General features: G+C 42.4%; 1 protein-coding gene across 3 annotated transcripts; it reads left to right on the top strand.

The window, feature by feature from the left end:
• Positions 1–4,325: 4,325 nt before the first annotated feature.
• On the top strand, positions 4,326–23,444 carry HMGCR (3-hydroxy-3-methylglutaryl-CoA reductase). Of its 3 annotated transcripts, none has more exons than XM_073679984.1 (20): positions 4,326–4,482; positions 10,876–11,058; positions 12,837–12,948; positions 13,033–13,120; positions 13,200–13,284; positions 13,395–13,500; positions 14,261–14,367; positions 14,468–14,623; positions 14,782–14,945; positions 15,112–15,350; positions 15,456–15,628; positions 16,754–16,948; positions 17,104–17,262; positions 17,404–17,561; positions 18,608–18,713; positions 18,790–18,960; positions 19,219–19,359; positions 19,448–19,606; positions 21,495–21,649; positions 22,030–23,444. In XM_073679984.1, the coding sequence occupies exons 2-20, from the start codon at positions 10,894–10,896 to the stop codon at positions 22,082–22,084; spliced, it is 2,694 nt and encodes an 897-aa protein (XP_073536085.1). In that variant the 5' UTR covers positions 4,326–4,482; positions 10,876–10,893; the 3' UTR covers positions 22,085–23,444. The 3 variants fall into 3 exon arrangements, with proteins under 3 accessions (XP_073536085.1, XP_073536103.1, XP_073536095.1); XM_073680002.1 differs by having other exon boundaries at positions 14,504–14,623; XM_073679994.1 differs by lacking the exon at positions 4,326–4,482 and adding an exon at positions 4,568–4,716.
• The last annotated feature ends 499 nt before the right edge of the window (positions 23,445–23,943 follow it).

Raw genomic sequence — 23,943 nt, forward strand, 5'->3', positions numbered from 1 at the left:
AATCTGGCAGTCAGATTAAATCCCTGGATTAATTAACTAAGCATAAGATGTAATTTTATTGTTCTCAAGAAAGGCGTCCAGGCCTCTCTTGAACTCATTAAGTGAGTTGGACATCACCACTTCCTCTCCCAGAGAGTTCCAGAGTCTCACGGCTCTGACCGTAAAAAATCCCCTTCTATGCTGGTGCAGGAACCTCCTTTCCTCCAGACGCATAGTGTGCCCCCTCGTCTTTGTCACCATCCTTGGTATAAATAGGTCATGGGAGAGATCTCTGTACTGCCCCCTGATGTATTTATACATGTTTATGAGGTCTCCCCTAAGCCTTCTCTTTTCCAACGTAAATAGGCCTAATTTTGACAACCTCTCTGGGTATTCTAGGCCCTCCATTCCCTTTATTACCTTAGTCGCCCTCCTTTGTACCCCCTCTAGCTCCAATATATCTTTCCTGAGCACCGGAGCCCAGAACTGTGCACAATATTCTAAGTGCGGCCTTACCAGCGCTTTATACAGAGGAAGAACAATGTTCTCATCATATGCCCCTATTCCTCTTCTGATGCATGCCATGACTCTATTTGCCTTCGCAGCTGCTGCCTGACACTGGGCACTCCAATTTAATTTGCTATTAACCAAGATGCCCAGGTCCTTCTCCATGTCAGATTTCCCCAACGGTTTCCCATTTAATATGTATGGGTGACTGCTGTTTTTCTTTCCCATGTGCATGACCTTACATTTATCGGCATTGAACCCCATTTGCCATTTTTTGGCCCAACTCCCCAATTTATCTAAATCCTCCTGTAGCTGTGCCCTATCCTCATCTGTATTAACTACTTTACAAAGTTTAGTATCATCTGCAAATATTGCTATTTTACTATGCAACCCTTCCACTAGATCATTAATAAATATATTAAATAATATAGGGCCCAAGACAGACCCTTGAGGCACCCCACTAGTAACCCTGACACACCCTGAGCTTACTCCATTGATAACCACCCTCTGCTTTCTATCACTCAGCCAGCTATTTACCCACTTGCACACATTATCCCCCAGACCAAGCATTCTCATTTTATAAACCAACCTTTTGTGTGGCACAGTATCAAACGCTTTGGAGAAGTCAAGGTATACAACATCCACTGACTCTCCCCGGTCCAGCTGTGAGCTCACCTCCTCGTAGAAGGCGATCAGGTTTGTTTGGCAGGAGCGATCCCTCATGAATCCATGTTGATATGGAGTTAGACAGTTATTATCATTAAGATATTCTACAATAGCATCTCTAAGAAATCCTTCAAACAATTTACCCACAACAGCCGTTAAGCTGACTGGTCTATAGTTCCCAGGGTCACTTTTAGACCCCTTTTTGAATATTGGTATCACATTTGATTGGCGCCAGTCTAGTGGGACAGTCCCTGTCCATAAAGAGTGCTTGAATATAAGATACAGCGGTCTGTCTATCACATTACTTAATTCTTTTAGTACCCGGGGGTGTATGCCATCTGGGCCTGGTGACTTGTCTATTTTGATATTATTTAGGTGTTTCTGAACTTCCTCCTGGGTTAGGTGGGTGATATTTAGCGGAGGGTTTACTTTATCACTCTGCATTTCCTCCGATAAATTGTTTTCTTTTGTGAAAACAGTGGAGAAGAAGCTATTGAGTAGGTTTGCTTTACCCTCATCGCCCTCTATGATTTTACCCAGGTTATTTTTCAATGGGCCAACTCCATCAGTTTTAATCCTTTTACTGTTTATATAGTTAAAGAACAGTTTGGGATTCGTTTTACTTTCCTTGGCAATTAGTCTCTCTGTCTCCTCTTTTGCTATTCTTATTTGTTTCTTACAGATTTTGTTTTTTTCCCTATAAGATATTAGCGCTTCCTCGCTGCCTTCATGTTTAAGTTTACCGAAAGCCCTTTTTTTGTTTTTCATTGCCCTCTTGACTTCCTTATTTAGCCACATTGGCTTCCTCCTATTCCTAGCCCTTTTATTTCCATAAGGTATGTACCTTCTACAGTGACTATGTAGGACTGTTTTGAAAATTTCCCATTTTCTATCCGTGCTCCTATTACTAAAGATACTATCCCAGTCTATAAGGTGAAGGGCATCTCTTAGCTGATCAAACTTTGCCCTCCTGAAGTTCAATGTTTTTGTGACTCCCTTGCTGGGCACCCTACTGAAGCACATGTGGAATTGTATAATGTTGTGGTCACTATTTCCCAGGTGACCCCCGACCTGCACCTCAGTTATTCTGTCTGGCCTGTTAGTTAATATTAAGTCTAAAAGGGCCGTCCCTCTAGTTGGTTCCTGCACAAGTTGTGACAAATAATTGTCTTTGATAATTGACAGAAACCTGTTTCCTTTCTGAGATCTACAGCTTTCAGTTTCCCAGTCTATGTCGGGGTAGTTGAAGTCCCCCATAATAATCACCTCGTCATTTTTTGCTACTTCGTCTATTTGTCTCATTAATAGACTTTCCGTGGCTTCTGCTATATTTGGTGGTTTATAACAGACTCCTATGATAATTTTATTATTGTTTTTTGCCCCATGTATCTCCACCCATAAGGACTCGACCTCCTCATTTCCCTCCCATACATCCTCCCGTATTGTAGGCTTTAGACACGTCTTTACATATAGACAGACTCCACCCCCTTTCCGACTTCTTCGATCCCTTCTAAACAGACTGTAACCCTGTAAGTTAACTGCCCAGTCATAGCTTTCATCTAACCATGTCTCGGTTATTCCCACTATGTCATAGTTACCTGTAGATATTTCTGCTTCCAGTTCATCCATCTTGTTTGTCAGGCTTCTGGCATTTGCTAGAATGCAGTTTACACGATTTTGTTTTGTTCCAATCTTCTCCCTGTGGATTGTATTAGAAATTTTCTTACCTCCCTTCCAAGTATCTTGTCTTGGACCTTCTTTGTCGCACTTCATATCTTTCATTAGTATGTTCTCTGGTTGCATGTTCGTGTCCGGCATTTTTCTTCCCATCCCCTCTTCTTCTAGTTTAACTCTTATACCTTTGATGATGTTGTCATTTGTGATTTATGATCCCCTGCGAATGCTTCAAAGGTTTAATCATCTTATAATAATTTATATATATTATCTGCGTTGTACTATTTTACAGAATTTTTTGTATAACGATGCTGGCATGGCAACAGTTTAGTTCTGTTGGTTTGCAACTCGTTATTATTATTTTTTCTTTTTCCTTTATTGACACATACAGATCAGATCCATGTGGGCATTGGTATGCATCTCCTGATATACTCACTCAGACCTTATTCCTTCTTTCCCTCAGCGCAGACGCGCCTCGCACATGCGCTGTCCGCGCCGTGTGGCGTTGCTGGCCGGACGGGTTGCTGGGGCGACGGGGGGGATGACGCATGTCGTCCTCCTCCTCGTCGTCTCCCGCTCGCGCTGGCTGGCCGCGCCACGGGGCGGGACAACATGACGAGTCGTGCGCCGATTCGCTTGTGGCCTTGATTCACTTACTCAAATAGCTCCTACTTTTAAATTATAACTACGCCTCCTGACGAAGCCGGAAGGTGAAACGCGCGTCGAGGCCACTGCACGGATCCCACAGACGCTCCGCTCCATCTGCGAGCATGGCACAAGGTAATCCCCTCATGCTGTACCCCCTTTAGTTGGTCACCCACATATATAGGGATCCAACATGATTGCATACTATGAGTCTGACTAATAGTTGGCATTCAATCCTGCTGTCATTTAACAGTTCAGTACACGTAGGGATTTGCCTTATAACTTTTTTCAATGGCTTGCTCTCACTGGATGGGACCTTTCGTGTCTCTAGAACTGTCTTAGTGTGATAGTGATTCTATCACCTTTTCTATATCACCACAGCAGCACTTCCCTCTATTCCATACCTTTTAGATGATTTGTATTTTTGTCATATATTGATACTATCTTGAATAAAATTTATTATCTTTGTATCTTTGGATTCCCGTTAGTTTCTAATATAATACTTCTATGGTGCACTATTAGTGTATGACATAGATCTGGGAATATTTTAGGGTTTTTTTTATATGTGGAGATGTGCCGTGTGATGCAATGTCTGGGTGGGCTCTGCAGCTGGCGGTGCTGCTGTACACACAGGTCATGGACATGTTCGCGTTACCGGCTGCTGCGGCCCCATCTGTCCGGGCTCTCCGCTGCCATTGGCTCGCTATCAGTGAGGAGAGATCGCGCGTTCCCCTCCTCGTCTTACATAGATGCTCGTTACCACAGAAACGGCCATGACGAGCTCACCTGGCCGGCGCTCCTATTGGCTGCACGATCAGGCCACTGGAAGACTCTCTCCCTCTGGCCCCGCCCCCCGTTGCTGAGGCTGTCACTAGGCTGTGATCAGGTGACGCGCTCGTTCACTCGCTTTGCGGCGGCGGACGGGAGTGCTGCTCTCTTTATCATTGCCGCTTCCTGACCAGCAGTCACCGCCGCCGCCGGGCCAGTCAGCACCGAAACACCTGCCCGGAGGTGAGTGTATACGCTCGTCGGCGGTGACTTTGGTTTCGATCATAATAATCAGGCATTGTATTAGACAGCCCGTGGCGTAACTGGCAGATGGGGCCTTACAGGGAGGATATAGCTTCTTCCTGCAGGGAAACGGTGAGGTCACTGACTGCAGGGTCCGAGGGCACCATGGACAGGAGGTGACGGCGGCGGGTTGTGAGTGTACGGTGACCGGGAGGGGACAGTAAATTGGACAGTGTAAGTTGCTGTAAGCAGCTGAGAATAAACAGAAAATGTTTTTTTTGTCGTCTTGTTCTGCCGTTTGTGGACGCCCCCGGGTGTATATAACGGACGCCAGCAGGAGATCACATCGCCTCCGTATTCTAGTGAACGAGCTCCCATGCTGTAACATTGGCCTGTGCTGGATAGATGAGTCTTGGTGATTTATAAACCACTATATATACAGCACAGACATGGTCTAACCCCAATCTGATCGGCCACTGTGCTCCTTCAGGTTACTAATGTTTTGTATTTATGTTTTAAAAATTTTTGTAAAAACTAATATATATATATAATTTTTTTGCATGTGTGTTTTATTCATTTTGTTACACGTTCGTCTTGTGTTGAATCCCCGGAGCCTTGCACCCTGTCAGCCTAAACCGGCAGCTAACTTTTTGGATTCTTTACTATTACTGTCTATAGTGTACAACAGTAAAAAAAATAAATTAAAAAAAAAAAAAAGTCCATAGGGTCTGGATTGTGCCTAAATTCTACATCAAGCTGTCCACCCCTTTGTGGTTTTCTGCCTGCTCTCTTTACATCTATAGATGTGCTATGGATGTGGATACTCTGTAGCAGTGCATATGTTTATTTAGTCTGTTAGTAAATAAAGCATATTGGATACAAGATCCCATCTATGGATACATATGTTTGGAGCATATCCTGAGAGCAGAGCTGGTCAGGTGCAGAAGTCTGGTAACTAATGTACCTAGTAATCTGTAGCTACCTCATCTTTATAGGGTGCTTACTTTTGTTTTGGGTTTGTTTTTTCCCATTTTGTTGTCCATCAGTGTTGTTGTTCACTATAAATTAGCCCGGTATGAGGGGTTTACGTTGTTTTGTGCCTTCATGTTCTGAATCTGATTGTAATGTTTTATGCTATTCTACAATAAATAAAATACTGTCTTATTCTAAAAGATTGGGTGTATTATTGCTGTATGCCAGGGTGTTAACTAAAGTGGGCTTGCAGTTACACCAGGGTCCTACAGGCTCCTTTTGGCCAATAAAAGACCATTACTATTAGAGACTTGTAATAGTTAGGGGTCCTGTTGGAGATTTTGGATTGGGGTGCATGATCTTTAAATTACACCACTTTTACTATGTAAATGTTTTCTTACGAGTAACTTCTGCCCATTAACAAATTTTACTGTTATGTCAAATTTTGGGAAATTTCCGCTATAGAAGGGGATGTAAATCTAGATTTGTGCCATCACTACTGGTCGGCAGCTTCTTTTTCTGTGCAGGATGAGAAAAGTGTAAAAGTGTCGCAGTGTACAACTTGTGACTAATTATGTGGCCACCTACGACTGAGCTTGTGCAGTCCTAGTCACCATCTGACAGCGAGTTTACAGTCAGAGCTGCTGAATGACACCGTGGTCTCACAAGAAACCCATTTATTATTTTGAGATGTGAAAAATATTATTTTAGTAGCAATGTGTTTCAGTAACTTAAAGTTCCTTATGCTTTAGGAGAGGGAAAAAGTCTTCCCAGATGTCAGCGGCCCCATGTAGGAAGGTGCATTTGATGATAGTAGTTGTAGTTATAAATTTCTACTTGTACGTTCTGGCTGATCATGAGACATATCACATAAAGAATGCTATTAATGATAATGGTCACATACATTTTGCCATGGAATGTTACTATTCATTTTTTTTCATCCATGAGTGGGATAACTTACTTATATTTCTAAAGCATGCAATAGCATTATAGCTTCCTGGCCATGCTATGTGACATCTCTGGAGCATGTAATCTAGGGAAGTCCAATTCTCCTGCTTATCATCTATCCGAACTGCCGTAGTGACTGGAGATAACATTACAGTATTTGGATATAGTAGAGCCGGACTTTCCATGTCCGGAAGTTCCTGGCTTTTGTTCTCTTGTGAAGGGGCTTTCCACCATTTTCTTTTCTGTAACATATGGCCCTTCAGTACTGTCAAATAATAAAGAGCATATGCTCAGCTGTCTCTCCTTGCCGCTCGCCAGGTGCGCCACTGCTCCGCTCGCCAGGTGCGCTGCCGCTGTCTCTCCTTGCCGCTCGCGCTGTTTATTGATTTGATAGTACACTGGGCCATGTGTTAAATGAAAGAAAAGGTTGCAAATCTCCCTTTACCTTTCTCTATTTATTGAGGGCTCCAAGCTAAGTGTCTGCTGGTGAAAAAGGTGCCATCATTGTCCAGACTTGAGATAGAAACTGTATGTGAAGGCAGACTGGCGAATCGTGACAGTGTGAGATGTGCATGCTGTCACTATGACGGTGTGTATGCATTTTGCATACTTGCAGTCAATGGCCGACGAGAAGAGCCCGCTTCAATCAGTAACAGAATTGAGAGAAGTGGAAGAGAATCTAGTCAACACGTGACGGCAGCTATGCAAATTGCATACGTGCTGCCAGGTGACTGCTCGCTCACGCCAGGAATAACAGGGCATCATGACAGCCTGCCGTAACACAGTAATTACTGACTTTTTTTTCCCCCCAAGCCTGGACATTCCCTTTAAGGGGATATTTGCATTGTTTTGTGCTCTTACAATAAGCAGGATCACTACAAGTGCTCAGACTAATCAAACAGTAACAATATATATTATATAAATGGGCCTTAGGCTATGTGCCCACGATGCAGAAATGCTCCGGATTTTTTCCTGAGCGTTTCTGCATCTCCCTGGCAGAAAAAACACATGCGGATTGTACATGCGTTTTCCTGTCAGGGACATGCGGATGTGAAGCGCTTTCCAAGCAATTTTTTTTTTTTTTTTTTTTTTGAAAATGCTTGACAACTTGGTCACACTATATAAATCCATGCAAACGGCATGGATTTATATAGTGTGACCGGAAAAGAATGGTAAAAAATAAATATTATATTTACCTTCTGATGGCCCCCGGTCTCCATAGTTATCAGTCCTGGCTTGCCGGCAGCTCGCGATAGTCTAAAAGGACCTGCTATGACATCATTCAGTCATATGACGGGTCACACGACCGCTACCGTCGGCGGTCACGTGATCCGTCACATGACTAAATGACGTCATGGCAGGTCCTTTTAACATCGCGAGCTGCCGGCAAGCCAGGACGAATAACTGTGGAGACCGGGGGCCATCAGAAGGTAAGTCTAATATATTTTTTTTTTTTTTACAGGTTCAATAGTACCCGAGTCTGGAGGAGAGTCTCCTCTTCTCCAAACCCAGGTACCATCCGCACATTGAACTGCAAGATATCCGCATGTGCATATCTAGTAATGCGGAGGTCATGTGATTCAATGCAAGTCAATGGCAGTGAAAACGCTGCGATTCCGCAAAATAATTGGTAGTGCTGCGTATTTTTCCGCAATGATAATCCGTTGCGGAAATTTCCGCAGCATGTGCACAGCACATGCGTATTATTATTGGGGAACATTGCAGACCTGCTACAAAGCATTTTTTATGCGTTTCCGCAACGGAATTGCCGCTGGGGAAATGCTTAAAAAAACGCATCGTGGGCACACAGCCTTAAAGGGATTTCCCATCCTAGAAAGTTAGCACCCAAGAAGAGACCTGAGGTGCCTTGTATAAATGAAGATAAGGCTGCGCATGCGCCTCCAGTCATTATCTATGGACCTGCTTGAGGTAGCCAAGTGTTGTACTTGGTGATCTCCAGCAGTCCTATGGGCAGTGAATACAGCGGTAGGTTCTGTTTGTGGCTATAGCCCCATTAAAGGTGGGCAATTCAGAACCCTGTTTTCTGGAGCAATGGGACCTGTAACGATCAGCGAGTGGGACCCTTTAATGGTGTGTTCACAAATTGCAGCCTAGGGGCCTTATATTTTAATCGTGTATTTAAAGCAAGAAAAAAAAAAGCACACTGAGGTCACAATGTGTGAATGTAGTGTAAAGAGAATATCAGAAAAAAGTCACTGTTGTAAATGGGCACATACAGGTGCATCTCACTAAATTAAATTAACTTTGATATTCTATTTCAGTTCTTCAATACAAAAAGTGAAACTCGTATATTATATAGAGTCATTACAAACAGAGTGATCTATTTCAATTGTTTATTTCTGTTAATGTTGATGATTATGGGTTACAGCCAATGAAAACACACAAGTCATTATCTCAGTAAATTAGAATACTTTATAACAACAGCTTGAAAAATGTTTTTTAAATCTGAAATATTGGCCTACTGAAATGTATGCTCAGTAAATGCACTCAATACCTGGTCAGTTTTCCTTTTGCATCAATTACTGCATCAATGCGGCGTGGCATGGAGGCGATCAGCCTGTGGCACTGCTGAGGTGTTATGGAAGCCCAGGTTGCTTTGATAGCAGCCTTCAGCTCTTCTGCATTGTTGGGTCTGGTGTCTCTCATCTTCCTCTTGACAATACCCCATAGATTCTCTATAGGGTTAAGGTCAGGTGAGTTTGTTGGCCAATCAAGCACAATGATACTGTTGTTTTTAAACCAGGTATTGGTACTTTTGGCAGTGTGGACTGGCGCCAAGTCCTACTGGAGAATGACATTTCCATCTCCAAAAAGCTTGTCGGCAGAGGGAAGCATGAAGTGCTCTATAATTTCCTGGTAGATGGCTGCGCTGACTTTGGTCTTGATAAAACACAGTGGACCTACACCAGCAGATGACATGGCTCCCCAAACCATCACTGATTGTGGAAACTTCACACTAGATCTCAAGCAGCTTGGATTGTGGCCTCTGCACTCTTCCTCCAGACTCTGGGACCTTGATTTCCAAATGAAAATTGGAACTCTGGGACCTTCTGGAGTGTCAGTGACTGCCTTCTGGACATCTGTCAAGTCAGCAGTCTTCCCCATGATTGTGGAGCCTACTGAAATAGACTAAGGGACCTTTTTAAGTGCTTGGGAAGCCTTTGCAGGTGTTTTCTGTTAATGATTCTAATTTACTGAGATAATGACTCTTGTGTTTTCATTGGCTGTAAGCCATAATTCAACATGAACAGAGATAAACACTTGAAATAGATCACTCTGTTTTTAATGACTCTATATAATATGAGTTTCACTTTTTGTATTGAAGAACTGAAATAAATTCACTTTTTGATGATATTCTAACTTAGTATGATGCACCTGTAACTGTAGTACTAGACACAGATCGGGGGCAAGTGTGTCCCGTCGTCTCATACGTCCCCTCAAAGACCTAATTCTCATTGTGGGAGCGGATGTAGCTTCTGTTTCAGCCCTCTAATAGAGTATGATAAGCTGTGTAATATTATATACATCAATCAGTGTGAGTGTCCTTGGTGTTCATTGGAAACTTCGAAGTCCAAGGACTCTCCCTGATAAGAGACATAATGAGCAGATAATGATTAGTATGTATAAAGGTGACGGTGCTGTATGGATGTGTTAAATATGGACCAGGTGAACTGTACCGACAGTAACGTGAGAATGGAAGTGGAGAAATGCTGATGTAATGTCCATGAAATGATTTGACAGTCACAAAGTGAAAGTCAGTGTGGTCTTCAGCTAAAGCCAAGAAAAAGCAGTCCTGTAAACGAAGCCAAATGTCCACCAAGAATCCTGTGCCTGCCAGTGATGAGAGCAGGGGCTTTCCCAACATTGCAGGCCATGATGTAGAATATCAGAATAACTCATGATCTAGAGTGGAAAGTCCAGCTGCTGCAATGTAGCGATGAAACCCTCATGCTCTGAAAACTCAAGCCCTGACCAATCCTGGAGTTGGGACCCAAATTCCAGTGATCATGGGAGTCTTACCAGTAGTGCCCCCACATAAGTAGATGGGTGATAAATGTACATTGTGGAACAAGTTCTTAAAGCTTTGCAGTCATCTTAAGAGCACCTCCGAATTGGTGGGATCCCTGAGGTGAGAAACGCTATCATACATATAGTTATGGAGTATCCTTGTTATATTCTACAGCTGTAGAATAAATGGTTAATAGCAGGTTAGTTTGCAGCAGCAGAGACTCGGTGCTGAAGGTAAAAATAACACTGAGGTGCTGTATTTGGACATTTGTGAAGATGACTTGATGGAGATAGATTTTTTTTGAGATTGGATTCAGTGTGTAGGAAGAGTGCGATAACAGGGTTACCTAATAATTCCTCATATGTGAGATTCGTGCAAATGAAAGAGTTAATTTTTTTTTATATATTTTTTTTTTTATTATTTTTTTTTCCCCTTTCCTTTAGGTCACACTAACCTTGAAGATGCTGTCCCGATTGTTCCGCATGCATGGCCAGTTTGTGGCTTCCCACCCATGGGAGGTGATCGTGGGTACAGTGACCATCACTATTTGCATGATGTCCATGAACATGTTCACTGGGAATGATAAGATCTGCGGCTGGAACTATGAGTGCCCCAAGTTTGAAGAAGTAAGTTCTGACTCCTAGTGCGATCTGACAAAACATTGGATCGCGCTCTGACCTATGTTATTCTCTGGGGCCGTGCACATGTCTATTTCCATTTTTTTTGGTGGGGGGGGGGTTTAGCTTCTACTTCGCAGAATGCACAATTTGCATCCGTAAAACAGATCTCACTCGACCATTCAAGTCAATGGGTCCGTCAAGAAAAGCGCACTTGGATGACCAGTTTTCACGGACTGACAGAATGAAAAAAATATATTTACCGTATTTTTCTGACTATAAGACGCACTGGACCATAAGACGCACCCAGGTTTTAGAGGTGGAAAATAGGGGAAAAAAACTTCTGTAGCAAAAAATGTGGTAAAATTTACTATAACTCCTAGAATGTCCTTCAGCTTCTATGGCATGCTGGGAGTTATAGTTCACCCTACATTTATTTCATGTGATTTCCCTGAGGAGAACTAACTCCCAGCATGTCCTGCAGCTTCTATGGCATGCTATGACTTATAGTTCATCACTGGTAGTGTTTTGCTGTATGTGCTTTAACTAGGGTAATGCTTGCCTCACTGTTTCTTGTTTGGAGGGAGCTGGGTCGCACTGCTGGGAGAGGATCATCAGGGATCAACGGCGCTGTTATGAATTCACTATGGCAGTGTTAGACATGAGTTAGTGGGTGGTCCCAAGCCAGATCACATGCTGCAGTAACAATACAAAAGAGGCAGGGCTGCGGGGGACTGCATACTGTGCTGTTTTGTGTTGCCCCGGCCCTGCAGCACGTGATCTGGCCCGGGACCGCCCACTAACTCCTGTCTAACACTGCCATAGTGAATTCATAACAGCGCCGTTGGATTCACTATGACAGCTCCATCGGACTAGGCAGGGAGAGGGATCACACACAACAAAATCAGTGGCGCCGCCATTAATGCACTTACGCTGCGTTACACAGGAGAAAGTGGGCGGTCTCGGGCCAGATCACATGCTGCAGTGACGAAACAAAAGAGGTAGGGCCGAGACAACACATAACAGCACAGCGTGCAGTCCCCCCGGCCCTGCCTCTTTTGTTTCGTCACTGCAGCATGTGATCTGGCCCGGGACCGCCCACTTTCTCCTGTGTAACGCAGCGTAAGTGCATTAATGGCGCCACTGATTTTGCTGTGTGTGATCCCTCGCCCTGCTCTGCCACCCGCTACCTGCAGTACGACCACACTCAATCACCCCCCCCCCCCCCTGCCGCCTCCACCCCACACCACCACAGTAAGCACCATAATATCTATATTTTGACTACATTCGGACCATAAGATGCAACCCCTTTTCCCCCCCAAAATTTGGGGGGGGAAAGTGCGTCTTATGGTCCGAAAAATACGGTATATAATTGTTTTCGTTTTTTTACATCTTCTCCACCTCTGAGAAAATGGGACGTATGACCCTAGCCTTAGTTTGCGAGAAATCCCAGGAGCCAAAAAGCAAAAGTGCATTCAAAGTTTCAGCATGTGCCTCAGTTTTTGGATTGCTTTCTATTACGGTCTATGCCGGATTGGTCTAACTGGCTTCTAATACCTATAGTGATTTGGCCACCCCTGCATATTATTGTCCATACTTATGTTATATGTATCATATGACATAGAAGAAATAGATAAATAATGTTTATTTGTGTACATTTTCCTAAATGATTCCCTATATACTTTTTTACAAAATGTATGTGTTTTTGTGTGAGCAGTGAGACAGGATGATAGAAGGTGAATTAAGCACTTGTATGTAACTTCTGGTTTTCCTTTTCCACATTACAGGATGTTCTGAGCAGCGACATTATCATATTGACCATCACACGGTGCATTGCAATCCTCTACATCTACTTTCAGTTTCAGAACCTCAGGCAGCTTGGCTCCAAATACATTTTAGGTATGTGCAGTGTATGTGCCGTTCATCTCCAGCCATTGTCGTTATATGATCTGCGTCAATAACTGAGGTTTTCTTCATATTTAGGTATTGCTGGCCTCTTTACCATCTTTTCAAGCTTTGTCTTCAGCACAGTGGTTATTCATTTTCTGGATAAAGAATTGACAGGCCTGAAGTAAGTCGGTGTTGGCTGGTGCATTTTATAATTTTGCAGTATATCTGTAGAAATTAACACTTCTTTCCCCCACCGGCAGCGAGGCGCTCCCCTTTTTCCTGCTTCTTATTGACCTCTCAAAGGCCAGTGCTTTGGCGAAGTTTGCTCTTAGCTCCAACTCTCAGGTGAGCACATAAATCATGCCTGGAGGTACATTTCTGGCTCCAAAACTATTACAGCACTTTTATATCTACCTGGTGATGAAAATATATAAAAAAAAAAAAATCTTTTCCAGGATGAAGTTCGAGACAACATTGCTCGTGGCATGGCCATTCTAGGGCCTACATTTACCCTGGATGCCCTTGTAGAATGTCTTGTGATTGGAGTTGGAACAATGTCTGGTTAGTAGCAAATCTCTTCTATAAAGGTTATTGTATAGTATTTATTTACCACAGGAAGATGTGATTCAGATATAAAAGTTTATGGTCATGTCCAGAAATGCTAGTTACTTGCACATATAGGGTTAATCTGCAAGTAAATGGCACTTAAACCCTGTGCAGCCTGATTACTGTAGCAGCAGCTGCAGGGAGAAAGTTATGTTTTATTTTCCTTGCAGCTGTCTGCGTTCAGTCAACGGGACAATAGCAGCAACCATTCACTACAGTGAGTGCGCTGTTATTACTCCCCTGCACATTGACAGCCTGCATGACAAAACAACGGATCACACTCAGACCAATGTTAGTCTATGAGGCCATGCACATGTCAAATTTTTTTCTTTGGAATACCCGAGTTTGATCCTATATTTGGATTGCAATCGGCAATGTAGGTCAAGGAGTCTGTGGAAACCATCTTCTCCTCATCCAAGAGAATTGGCTCATGCTCTGATCAAACTCTGTTCAGAGCTTGATCAGGGTGTGATTTGCATCATCGGCCCAAGTCTCTTGGAAGAGAGCATACACCTGCACCTGTCCTCAGTGTGTTTTGTAAGGCTTTGGACAGACCTTCTGGGTCTTCTCATTTGTAGGTATGTTTTGGAAACATTTTCTAATGTATACCAGCAACAGAAGCCTCCAATAGAGGCCACTGGATGGCTATGTCTATTCATGCTTTTTGTTATACCTTTATTTATTATATAGAATTATTAAATTATTCTCTTTTTAGGTGTTCGCCAGTTAGAGATTATGTGCTGTTTTGGCTGCATGTCCGTCCTAGCAAACTACTTTGCCTTCATGACATTCTTCCCAGCCTGCGTGTCTTTGGTCTTGGAGGTGCGTGACTTAAAAGCGGAATTAGTATCGGCTAATTATCATACATATATAATTGTCCTGGGTTACCTGTCTATGCTATTTCTGCATATTTACATGTAAGGTTGTGGATGAAGAACATGCTTTGATCTTTTGCCAGCTTTCCAGGGAGAGCCGGGAGGGACGTCCAATCTGGCAGCTTACACAGTTTGCAAATGTATTAGAGGAAGAAGAAGATAACAAACCAAACCCTGTGACACAGAGGGTGAAGATGATCATGGTGAGTGCCTCTCTTGAGCTGCTGGATGCTGTGGTTTTTGTTTTTTGGGGGTTTTTTGCATGTACATTGTGTACTTTTGATTTTGTTTCTAAGCAATAATCTATCATTTCTGTTTGCCATTTTGTTTCTGGTGACTTAATATTCCTTCTCTCTTTCAGTCCCTCGGCCTGGTCCTTGTTCATGCACACAGTCGGTGGATAAGTGAACCGTCCCCTCAGAACAACACTTCCATTTCAGATCACAAGGTTACTATTGGCTTAGATGATACCATGCCAAAGAGAATTGAACCCAACATGGCTCTTTGGCAATTCTATCTGTCTAGGTAAGTTAATTATCTGTTCTTTTTATTTATTTGCTATGTGTGCAATTATTATAAATACATAGTGTGTGTAATTTTTACATATATCTTCTGAAATGGTACAATAAAGATAACCCTACGTTGCACGCCTCGCCTCAGCATCTGATAGTGCTGTATCTGTATTCCACAGGATGGTCACCATGGACATCGAGCAAGTCATAACACTGAGTCTTGCTCTCCTTCTGGCAGTCAAGTACATATTTTTTGAGCAGACGGAGACAGAGTCTACCTTCTCCTTAAAGAACCCAATCACCTCTCCTGTCACTGTGCCAAAGAAGCAAGTAGATGGCTGCTGCCGAATGGAACCGGTGCCCGAAAAGCCTGCCAAAGATTGTAAAGTAGAAGACCTGTCATCAAAGGAAGAGAAAGGTATTACTTAGATATTTTATATCTAAACTCGGTACGTTTTTTAAATTGTTCATTTTTTTTTTTTTTTTCACTTTTATTCACCGAATTCTATCTGTATACTTTTAGAAGCGGTCATAAAGCCATTGCCACTTGAAAATTCAACGAAGGCTAACTTTGTGCTGGGCGATACCTCATCATCGTCACCTGATACAAGTGAAGAGGAGAAGGAAACAATGTTTGATATACCAGAGGTGCCCCGACCCATTGACGAATGTGTCCGCATCCTTAAGAATCCAGATGTAAGTGAATAGCGAGTAACTGAATGACCCCAAAGCATTGCTGATCTAAAGCTTCTTCCAGGGTTATTCTCATCTCATTGAACAAGAGCACACCACTCCCCAACCTCCTTCTTGTCAGAGCATAATGGGCTCCTGATTGGCGACATTGTCTCACCGCTGGCACAAACTCTGCACTCTCTTACTGCACGCAAAGGCCGCTTTAGCTCTGCAGCATCGGAGGAGCACAGGGGCACTAAAGCTGGAAGGAAGCTATACCATATCTCATAGAGGGTCTTCCCTAGGAGACCAGCCATCACTGATGCACTGCAGTGGAGGTCGGTAGCCGAGGCATTGAACAGTGAACTTATAAAATTTAAAAATTCCTCTCTTCTTGAGAGTATTTTTAAAAACAAGGAAATTGCAAAGTTACTTGGTTTTAGAAGCTGGTTGCAATTTTAAACACTTAGAGGATTTGTCATTTTCTTCCTGCTCATACCCTGCCTCTTCTGACTCTGGAGATCAGAGGGAATAAAATAAGACCACAAACTGGCCACTTTTGACCTGATGACAGGATCTCTTTAACATGATGAGAAAAACCCCTTAACTTTTACCAATACTAAAGTGTATCATTATCCAGCCTTTATTACATATGGTTACTGCATATAAATACATTGACATCGTATTACCTTTTTAGATATTATGTCTCACTTTATCAAGCTGAAGACTTAAAAACACAATTGTTTTCAGAAAAGTGGTGGACTCTCAATGGCCAACTTCTGGCCAGTACAGATCAGGACCGTATTTCATCTAGTTATGATACATTCGGTCTGCGCATTATGGCGCATATATAAACTGTAATGCTGTGACGTAAAGTGGATTTGTCAGACTTAAATAAGTTCTCAGCTTCCAGGTAATCCCTATTAAAATATGCTTACTAATGAAGGTGTGAGCATAAACCTCTCAGCTGCTGTGAACAATTCAGGCCAAGCTTCAAACACGCTAAATAAGTCTGATGAGATTAGGGGTAAAATATATTTGAAAATTGGGGAATTGTCACTTTTGGATTAATAAACATAACAATTGCCTCTGTATTTTTCAGTTTTCTGCAGGAATCGCTCATCAGAATTTATTTTCTTTCCTATGTAGCAAGGCGCCCAGTACTTAAGTGATGCGGAAGTGATCAAGTTGGTGAATGCTAAACACATCCCTTCCTATAAGCTGGAGTCCATGATGGAGTCCCCGGAGAGGGGAGTTGCAATTCGCAGACAAATGCTGTCTCACAAGTTGCCTCAGTCATCGGCCCTTTTGAATCTGCCTTACAAAAACTACAACTACTCCTTGGTAAGTGGTTAGTGCTGAGAAGATTACAGATCACTTCCATCTTCCAGTATTTGTATATTTTTGTCTCTTCTTTTCCATGGGTCACAGTTAGATGTTATATTTCTTGAATTTGATAATTTTAAGTCTGTCTTATGGTTTGGGTTTTTTTTTTTTAGGTTATGGGTGCATGCTGTGAGAATGTAATAGGATATATGCCAATCCCCGTTGGAGTAGCAGGTCCTCTTATCCTGGATAATAAAGAGTACCAGGTCCCTATGGCTACAACAGAAGGTTGCCTTGTGGCCAGCACCAACCGAGGCTGCAGAGCCATAATGGTGAGTTTAATTCACAGCTTTATGGTTTCTTTAGAAAATCATTTATGATCAATCTTCTGACATTGCTGACTACTATAAAGTCATTTGGGAGACCTGGTGCCAGTAAGTAATAGATACTGAGCTTTAATTCCTTCCTCCTAGCTGGGCGGTGGAGCACACAGCCGGATCCTTGCTGACGGCATGACTCGTGGACCAGTTACCAGGTTGCCTTCAGCTTGTGAAGCTGCTGAGGTTAAGGGCTGGCTTGATAGTCCTGAGGGATTTAAAGTTATAAAAGAAACCTTTGATAGCACAAGCAGGTAGGTGAATTTTATATTTTCAGAAATTCTTTCCACAGAATAGGAAAAATTGAGTATTAAAGTTAGCACTAATGACCACACTGTTTGTTTATTGTGAGTTTTATTTTATTTTTTATATTGATGAGCATAAATGGCAACTGTACTTGCAGAACCATTTAAATTACATTCACACCGATTGTAATGCAGCTTACTGCTATATCGGCAAAACATGACAGAATCTTGACTGGGGGTTCCAGAAATTTTTCTTGGGGCGCGGTCACAGCCTTTATTACTTGTGCTCTCATCGCATCCCTCGGACTGGCCAGCGCCTCTCCTCACCTGAGCATGACAGAATGTATTTGTATACAGCTATCACGCTCCGGTAAGAAGAGCTGACGGAAAGTCCGAGGATTGCGATGCTCACGCAAGTAATACGGCCGTCTTGACTGCAACCTTAAATTGATCTTCCCACAATGAAAATTGATACCGGTCTACAGGATAATATATGTCAGATTGCTACGACCCCCACAGATCATCGGCCCCAAGTACCTTACTCAACTGCCCATGACCTTAGTATGGGGAAACTAGAATTGAAGTTGGCTTGAGCATGTCTCCACTCCACTGCAGGTCTTATTTCTTATCTTAAACCCTTTTCACTATAATGGACTTTTTTTATGGCATAAAACAGTAAAACAAACAGATTTGTTTCTATTAGGAAGCGGCGATCTGTAAGTACGATAAGTATTAGTACATGGCAGTCCCACTGCTCGGCTAAGTCAGTGGCCCCACTATCAGTATTCGGTCAGTCTTTTTTTCTCAGGAGTGGGAGCCAAAACCAGGAGTGGGTGGTAAATGCAGAATTGGTGACTTGTTTGTATTATACCTTTTTCTCTGATTGTTCCTCACCTGGTTTTGGCTCCCACTCCTGAGAAAAAATACTGACCAAATACTGATAGTGGGGCTGTGGCCTAAGAGGCTTTTCTGCATGACAATATTCAATGACCACTTCTGCAGTTTGCGTTAATGTCCGGACCATTCCCTCACTTATCACCTTGTTTTCTTGCTAGATTTGCTCGTCTTGGGAGACTTCAGACCAGTGTAGCCGGGCGGAATTTATACATTCGCTTCCAGTCTAAAACTGGAGATGCTATGGGAATGAACATGATTTCAAAGGTGAACTACCTTGTCTATTGGTAAAAAATTATTATTTTTTTTTTTTGAGTATTAACATTTTATCATATTGGTACAGGGCACTGAAAAGGCTCTTTCCAGATTACAAGAGGAATTTCCTGAGCTCCAAGTTCTTGCCGTTAGTGGTAATTACTGCACCGACAAGAAGCCGGCTGCCATCAACTGGGTGGAGGGCCGAGGGAAGTCTGTTGTTTGTGAAGCCACCATACCAGCAAATGTGGTGCGAGAGGTAAGAATGAACTGAACAGTTTCTAATGCACAGTTTTGATTTTGGTTGGTATATGCCCAGGAGTCATAAAGGTTTTTCTCTGAGTGGTTAAAATGGTTGCACTAGATTTGCAAAAAAGGGTCTTCACTTTGAATGATGGTGAGCTGCAATCGGACCCAACCTATGTGCAAGAGCTGGGGGGGAAAAGTAACCATTTATTCTATTTTACAACTTCTATTGTATGGGTTGTGTCTGACACCAAATATCTTTCGTCTGCAGGTACTGAAGACATCTACAACTGCATTGGTCGAAGTGAACATTCACAAGAACTTGGTTGGCTCTGCAATGGCGGGCAGCATCGGAGGCTACAATGCACACTCAGCCAATATTGTGACTGCAATTTACATTGCCTGTGGACAGGTCAGATGATGGAAAAGTTGACAAAATGCACAACATTGCTACATAGAGTAATTTATATATTATAAAAAATATATATTTGACGTTACAGGATGCTGCCCAAAATGTTGGAAGCTCAAACTGTATCACACTGATGGAAGCTACAGGTCCCACAAATGAGGACCTGTACATCAGCTGCACAATGCCTTCTATAGAGATCGGGACTGTGGGAGGAGGCACCAACCTGGCCCCACAACAGGCCTGTCTACAAGTACGTATAATAAAGGGTTTTCTCTCAAGCAAAAGCACACTGCTAATAATCGCCTGATAATTTGGTAGGTTACCTATATACATCATCAATTTCTTGGGGTTTCAGAAGCCAGATTCCTTTTTTGAGACAAGTGAATGAGTTATTTCTGATGACTGCAGTCTCTTTAGCATTTCTGCTGTTGCGGAGAGAATATAGCATTGTACTGCATCATTTAGATGAAGGTCTTCCTATGTAATCCATGGATTGCCTGAATCTGCAGGATTGTATGTGATGTAGTGTAGTTGTATTTTATTGTGCTTGCTTATATAGTGCCATCATACCACCGCTTTACAAGCGAACTCATCACTGTCCCCATTGGGGCTCATGATATTAATTCCCTATCAGTATGTGTTTGGAGTGTGGGAAAAAGACGGAGAACCCTGAGGAAACCTATGCAAACATTGGGAGAACATATAAACTGCTAATATTGTCCTTGGTGGGATTTGAGTTCTGAGCTGGGATTTAAGGGGTAAGGTTTCTCCTTGTGGAGAGTGACATGCCAGGCCTGGCACGCCAATAGAGGAGACTTAAATGCCTTGCGTGTTCCTCTGGGAAATTTAAATATGCAAATTTTCTCTTCAGAGAGGAAGAGGACTTGAACTGTAGTGCCACCTAGGAGCTGCAAAGCTATAGTGCTAACCACTGAGCCACCATGCTACCTACAAAAATACTTACCGATCGCCATCTTTCCTAGTTTCCAGTGCCGCTCCTCTCTTCTGAATTATGTGGCTTTAATTCTGACTAGCCGGATCACTCAGGTTTTATGTATCAACCTGAAGTTGCTTTAACAATGTAAGTCTATAGGGCCTGGTTCTGAATCCCATTGACTTACATTGGTAGAAGTAGCAGAGCCATACAGCGGTCCCTATGTAATCTGGCAAAGTTGAGGTGAGTGGCGCTTACATCAGCCAGAAGAGAAGCGGATCATCATTGGAAACTGGGGAAGTCAGCGATCTGAAAGTATTCACGTGCATATTTTGAAAAGACTGGTGGATAAACATTTGGGTGGAATTTCTTCTTTAAATCACTGCGATCAAAGTTTTTATCCTCTTAATATATTGCTCTCCTCATATTATATAGCACTGTGTACTTACAATTGCTCATTTTTCCTTTCTACCCAGTTAATTTTTTATTTTTTTTTTTTGCTCTTTGTAGAAACATAAGTATATGTTCCCTGCATGTATCATTCCCCTCCAACTCCTGACCTAGCAGCTCCCACTACCATTGACTTTTGCAGTGATGACTCATGCAGGGAAAATTGACCTCCTGTTTCTACATAGAACTTAGAGGGATTCTGCTAGTCAGTTTTTATCACGTGATATCATAGACCTAATGGAAAACAGAAGAATTAAAGGGGCTCTGTCAGCAGAGAATAACAGTTCAAACGAAGTCCCGCCGCTTGGTGCATTATGGCGCTGTCAATCATTTAAATTTACCTTCCCACCTGCTTGTGTTCCCTCTGTCTCCTCTCCCCTCTTCTTTGACCGCTCTGGCTTCATAGGGTCAGAGAAGGGTGCAGATAGATGGAAAACAAGCAGGTGGGAAGGTGTATATAAATATCTGGCCCCGCCATAAATCACCGAGCGTCTGTACTTGGTTTGAACAGTCATTCTGTGCTGACAGTTTCTTTAAGTAGGTAGAAGGGTAAAATGAGCAATTGTAAATGCACAGTGCTGTATAATAGGATAAGAACTTTGATGGGAGGAGGAGTGCTTCTTTAAGATGAAACGTTTATGATAAAAAGAAAAGGTGTGGAAATGTCATACTGTGTTGGAGCAGAATAAATAAAATCCTGATGGCTGTATATAATGGTAGCTATGCATTCATGAAATCTCTCTTTTATGTACAGATGCTAGGAGTCCAAGGAGCCAGCACAGAATACCCTGGCAAAAATGCCTGCCAGCTTGCACAGATCGTCTGTGGCACAGTAATGGCAGGAGAGCTTTCCTTAATGTCTGCCTTGGCAGCTGGCCACCTAGTCAAGAGCCACATGGTCCACAACAGGTAATATGGAGGGTATTTTCATTAAAGTAGAAACTGAAATAAAAACTTGTAGAGAAATGTATTATATTCTATATACAACTGTTACAAAACACAAGAATCTACGAAACCAATGGTTGTCCCCAACTCTACTCGCATCTCTTCCTACGGCTATTCTATAGAAAACTGAACTTCTAGCACCACATGCATGAGCGCCTCCAAGTGGTCTAGCGCATATGACACTGCAACACTTCAAACCAGAATCGCTGCAGTCACATGACTGCACTGTTCAATGGTAGTCAGTCGAGAGACTTGTCACATTTCTGACATTAAGGCTTTTATCGTGACCAGCGGTGACATTTTTTATATATTGAACAATACACTTTTTCTTTTTTTTTTTCCAGATCCAAAATCAACCTTCAAGACATGCCTGGTACATGCATGAAGAAAGCTGCATGAGCCTCTACCACCTGCAGAAACCTCACTTGCATCTTAGACCAGAGCAAGATATCTAAGGGAACGAGCAGAATATTTAACGGAAACTTGCTATAGAGTAAAGGCGCTTTTTCACTAGTGGAAAAGAAAGATGTGCAGGCACCATGAGAAGACATACACCAGCGGCGGCAACCTGTGCTAAATAAAGGGGTGCGCCAGTGTCCAGTCTTATGGGTCCAGTAATCACTGGCTGACGTGTCTGCTGCGGAAGCAAGAGCCAAATCCATGAAAAGCTCGGATCTCGTCTTGTCGGGTTTTCTTTACGCTGCTCGCTATGGACCTTTCATTAACTTTAAAGCTACTTTCCAGTTCCGTTCAGATAATGTCTATTTTTTATTTAATCGTATGTTTGTAATATAACTCTGTTTTAGTTAAGAAAAATTAATTTATTACTTACAGGTCTAGCTTCAGCTCCAGTCTCATGAGAGCGTGATTTCAGCAAGTAAGACACAGCGCACACTACACTGCCCCCTACTGATCTGATGTCCATAGCCTGTACCTGCTTTCAACATCTCTGTGGCAACTCATATCTGCAAAGCAACAGGTAGAGAGCCACAGATACCATATACCACTGGTCGCCAGCTGCTGTTGAACTACCACTCCCAGCATGCTCCGACAGCCACAGGAAAGCCATTTTGCTTTTTACTCTAAACAAGCCGATTAAGTATCCACAAGCCATAAATATATCTTTTGACATGTCTGCAGGGGTGTTTATGTCAGTTTTTTTATCATTATTTTTTTTCCGCTCCCCATCACCCTCCCAACTTTTTTTTTTTTCCAAAACCATTTTTGATTACTTCGCTACTAAAAAAAAAAAAAAAACACCCTCAAAATCTATCATTTAACACTTATGACTTTAGAATATGACTTCTCTGGTATTAGTGAACAAATACTTCCCGGTGGTCTGTCGCTACCATACCAGGTGTCACGCTGCAGCCCGTGTGATCCTTTTAGTCCTGATCTGGCCAACAGAATTTTGTACAGTTTTATACGGCTGTTTAAAGACACAAGTTTTAGATTTTGGATGTTTTTGTAACACATTATCTATCTGTATGATCCGGTACTTCTCATTCATTGGCTTAGTGATGTATAAATGACCTGGAAGCAATGTGTTAATAACTACTATGGCTGGTCCCTGTGCCCTCCTCTTCTCATGCTGGTAAAGAAGTGACCTCTTTACGAATAAAGCATCTGTTTCCATTTATTTTTCCCAATCTGGTGTTTCTTGGAAGTTTACCTAAAAGGTCAGAATTTTTTTTTTCTTGTATATAAAATCAAAATGATCTTTCTAAGATACTGGAATAAATTGTAATTATTTTTTTAAGTTTTGGTGTTTGCATTGGTGCCTGTCTTATTTTACCAAAAGTGGTGTCAGTCTGTGTGAAGACATGGAGGAAAAGATCTGTAAAGTATCCGTGCCCGTCAGAAGTGATGTAAAAGCTTGGACCAAAACTAGAAAAAGTGTCCGATCCTGGGTGTGGGTGATCAGGAGAGCAGAGACACTGACCGAGAATGAACTTGTGAGATACATTCAGAATCCATCCATATAGCGGTTCATTTTAGAATAATTTACCCTCCCAACGTGAAGAAATGGAAAGAAAATATAACTGGGCTACAGAAACATAATACTCTGTTCATATAGAAGATTAGTGCTTGAAAAGGACAATAGACCAGGCTTTCCCAGAATCAGGGCTTTTCTTACCCAAGTTCTGTCTAATGTTGCAGCTAGTCTTGATTTACCTAAATGGTCCAGAGCTGCAGTACCCCCCAAAAAGCACAACATTTTTTTTTTTATTTTAATTTTTTTACTATTCCTGTACAAC

Source organism: Phyllobates terribilis, unplaced genomic scaffold (genome assembly GCF_046119375.1).
Source record: "Phyllobates terribilis strain yellow unplaced genomic scaffold, ASM4611937v1 Scaffold_1__5_contigs__length_1240528914, whole genome shotgun sequence".
Classification (NCBI taxonomy): Eukaryota; Metazoa; Chordata; class Amphibia; order Anura; family Dendrobatidae; genus Phyllobates; species Phyllobates terribilis.

Bases quoted from the DNA above. Each gene is read 5' to 3' on its own strand.
- HMGCR (XM_073679984.1), top strand. From the start codon at position 10,894: ATGCTGTCCCGATTGTTCCGCATGCATGGCCAGTTTGTGGCTTCCCAC. The intron at 17,562-18,607 runs GTAGGTGAATTT...TTTTCTTGCTAG, and splicing joins ACCTTTGATAGCACAAGCAG to ATTTGCTCGTCTTGGGAGAC. The intron at 19,360-19,447 runs GTCAGATGATGG...TTGACGTTACAG, and splicing joins TTTACATTGCCTGTGGACAG to GATGCTGCCCAAAATGTTGG.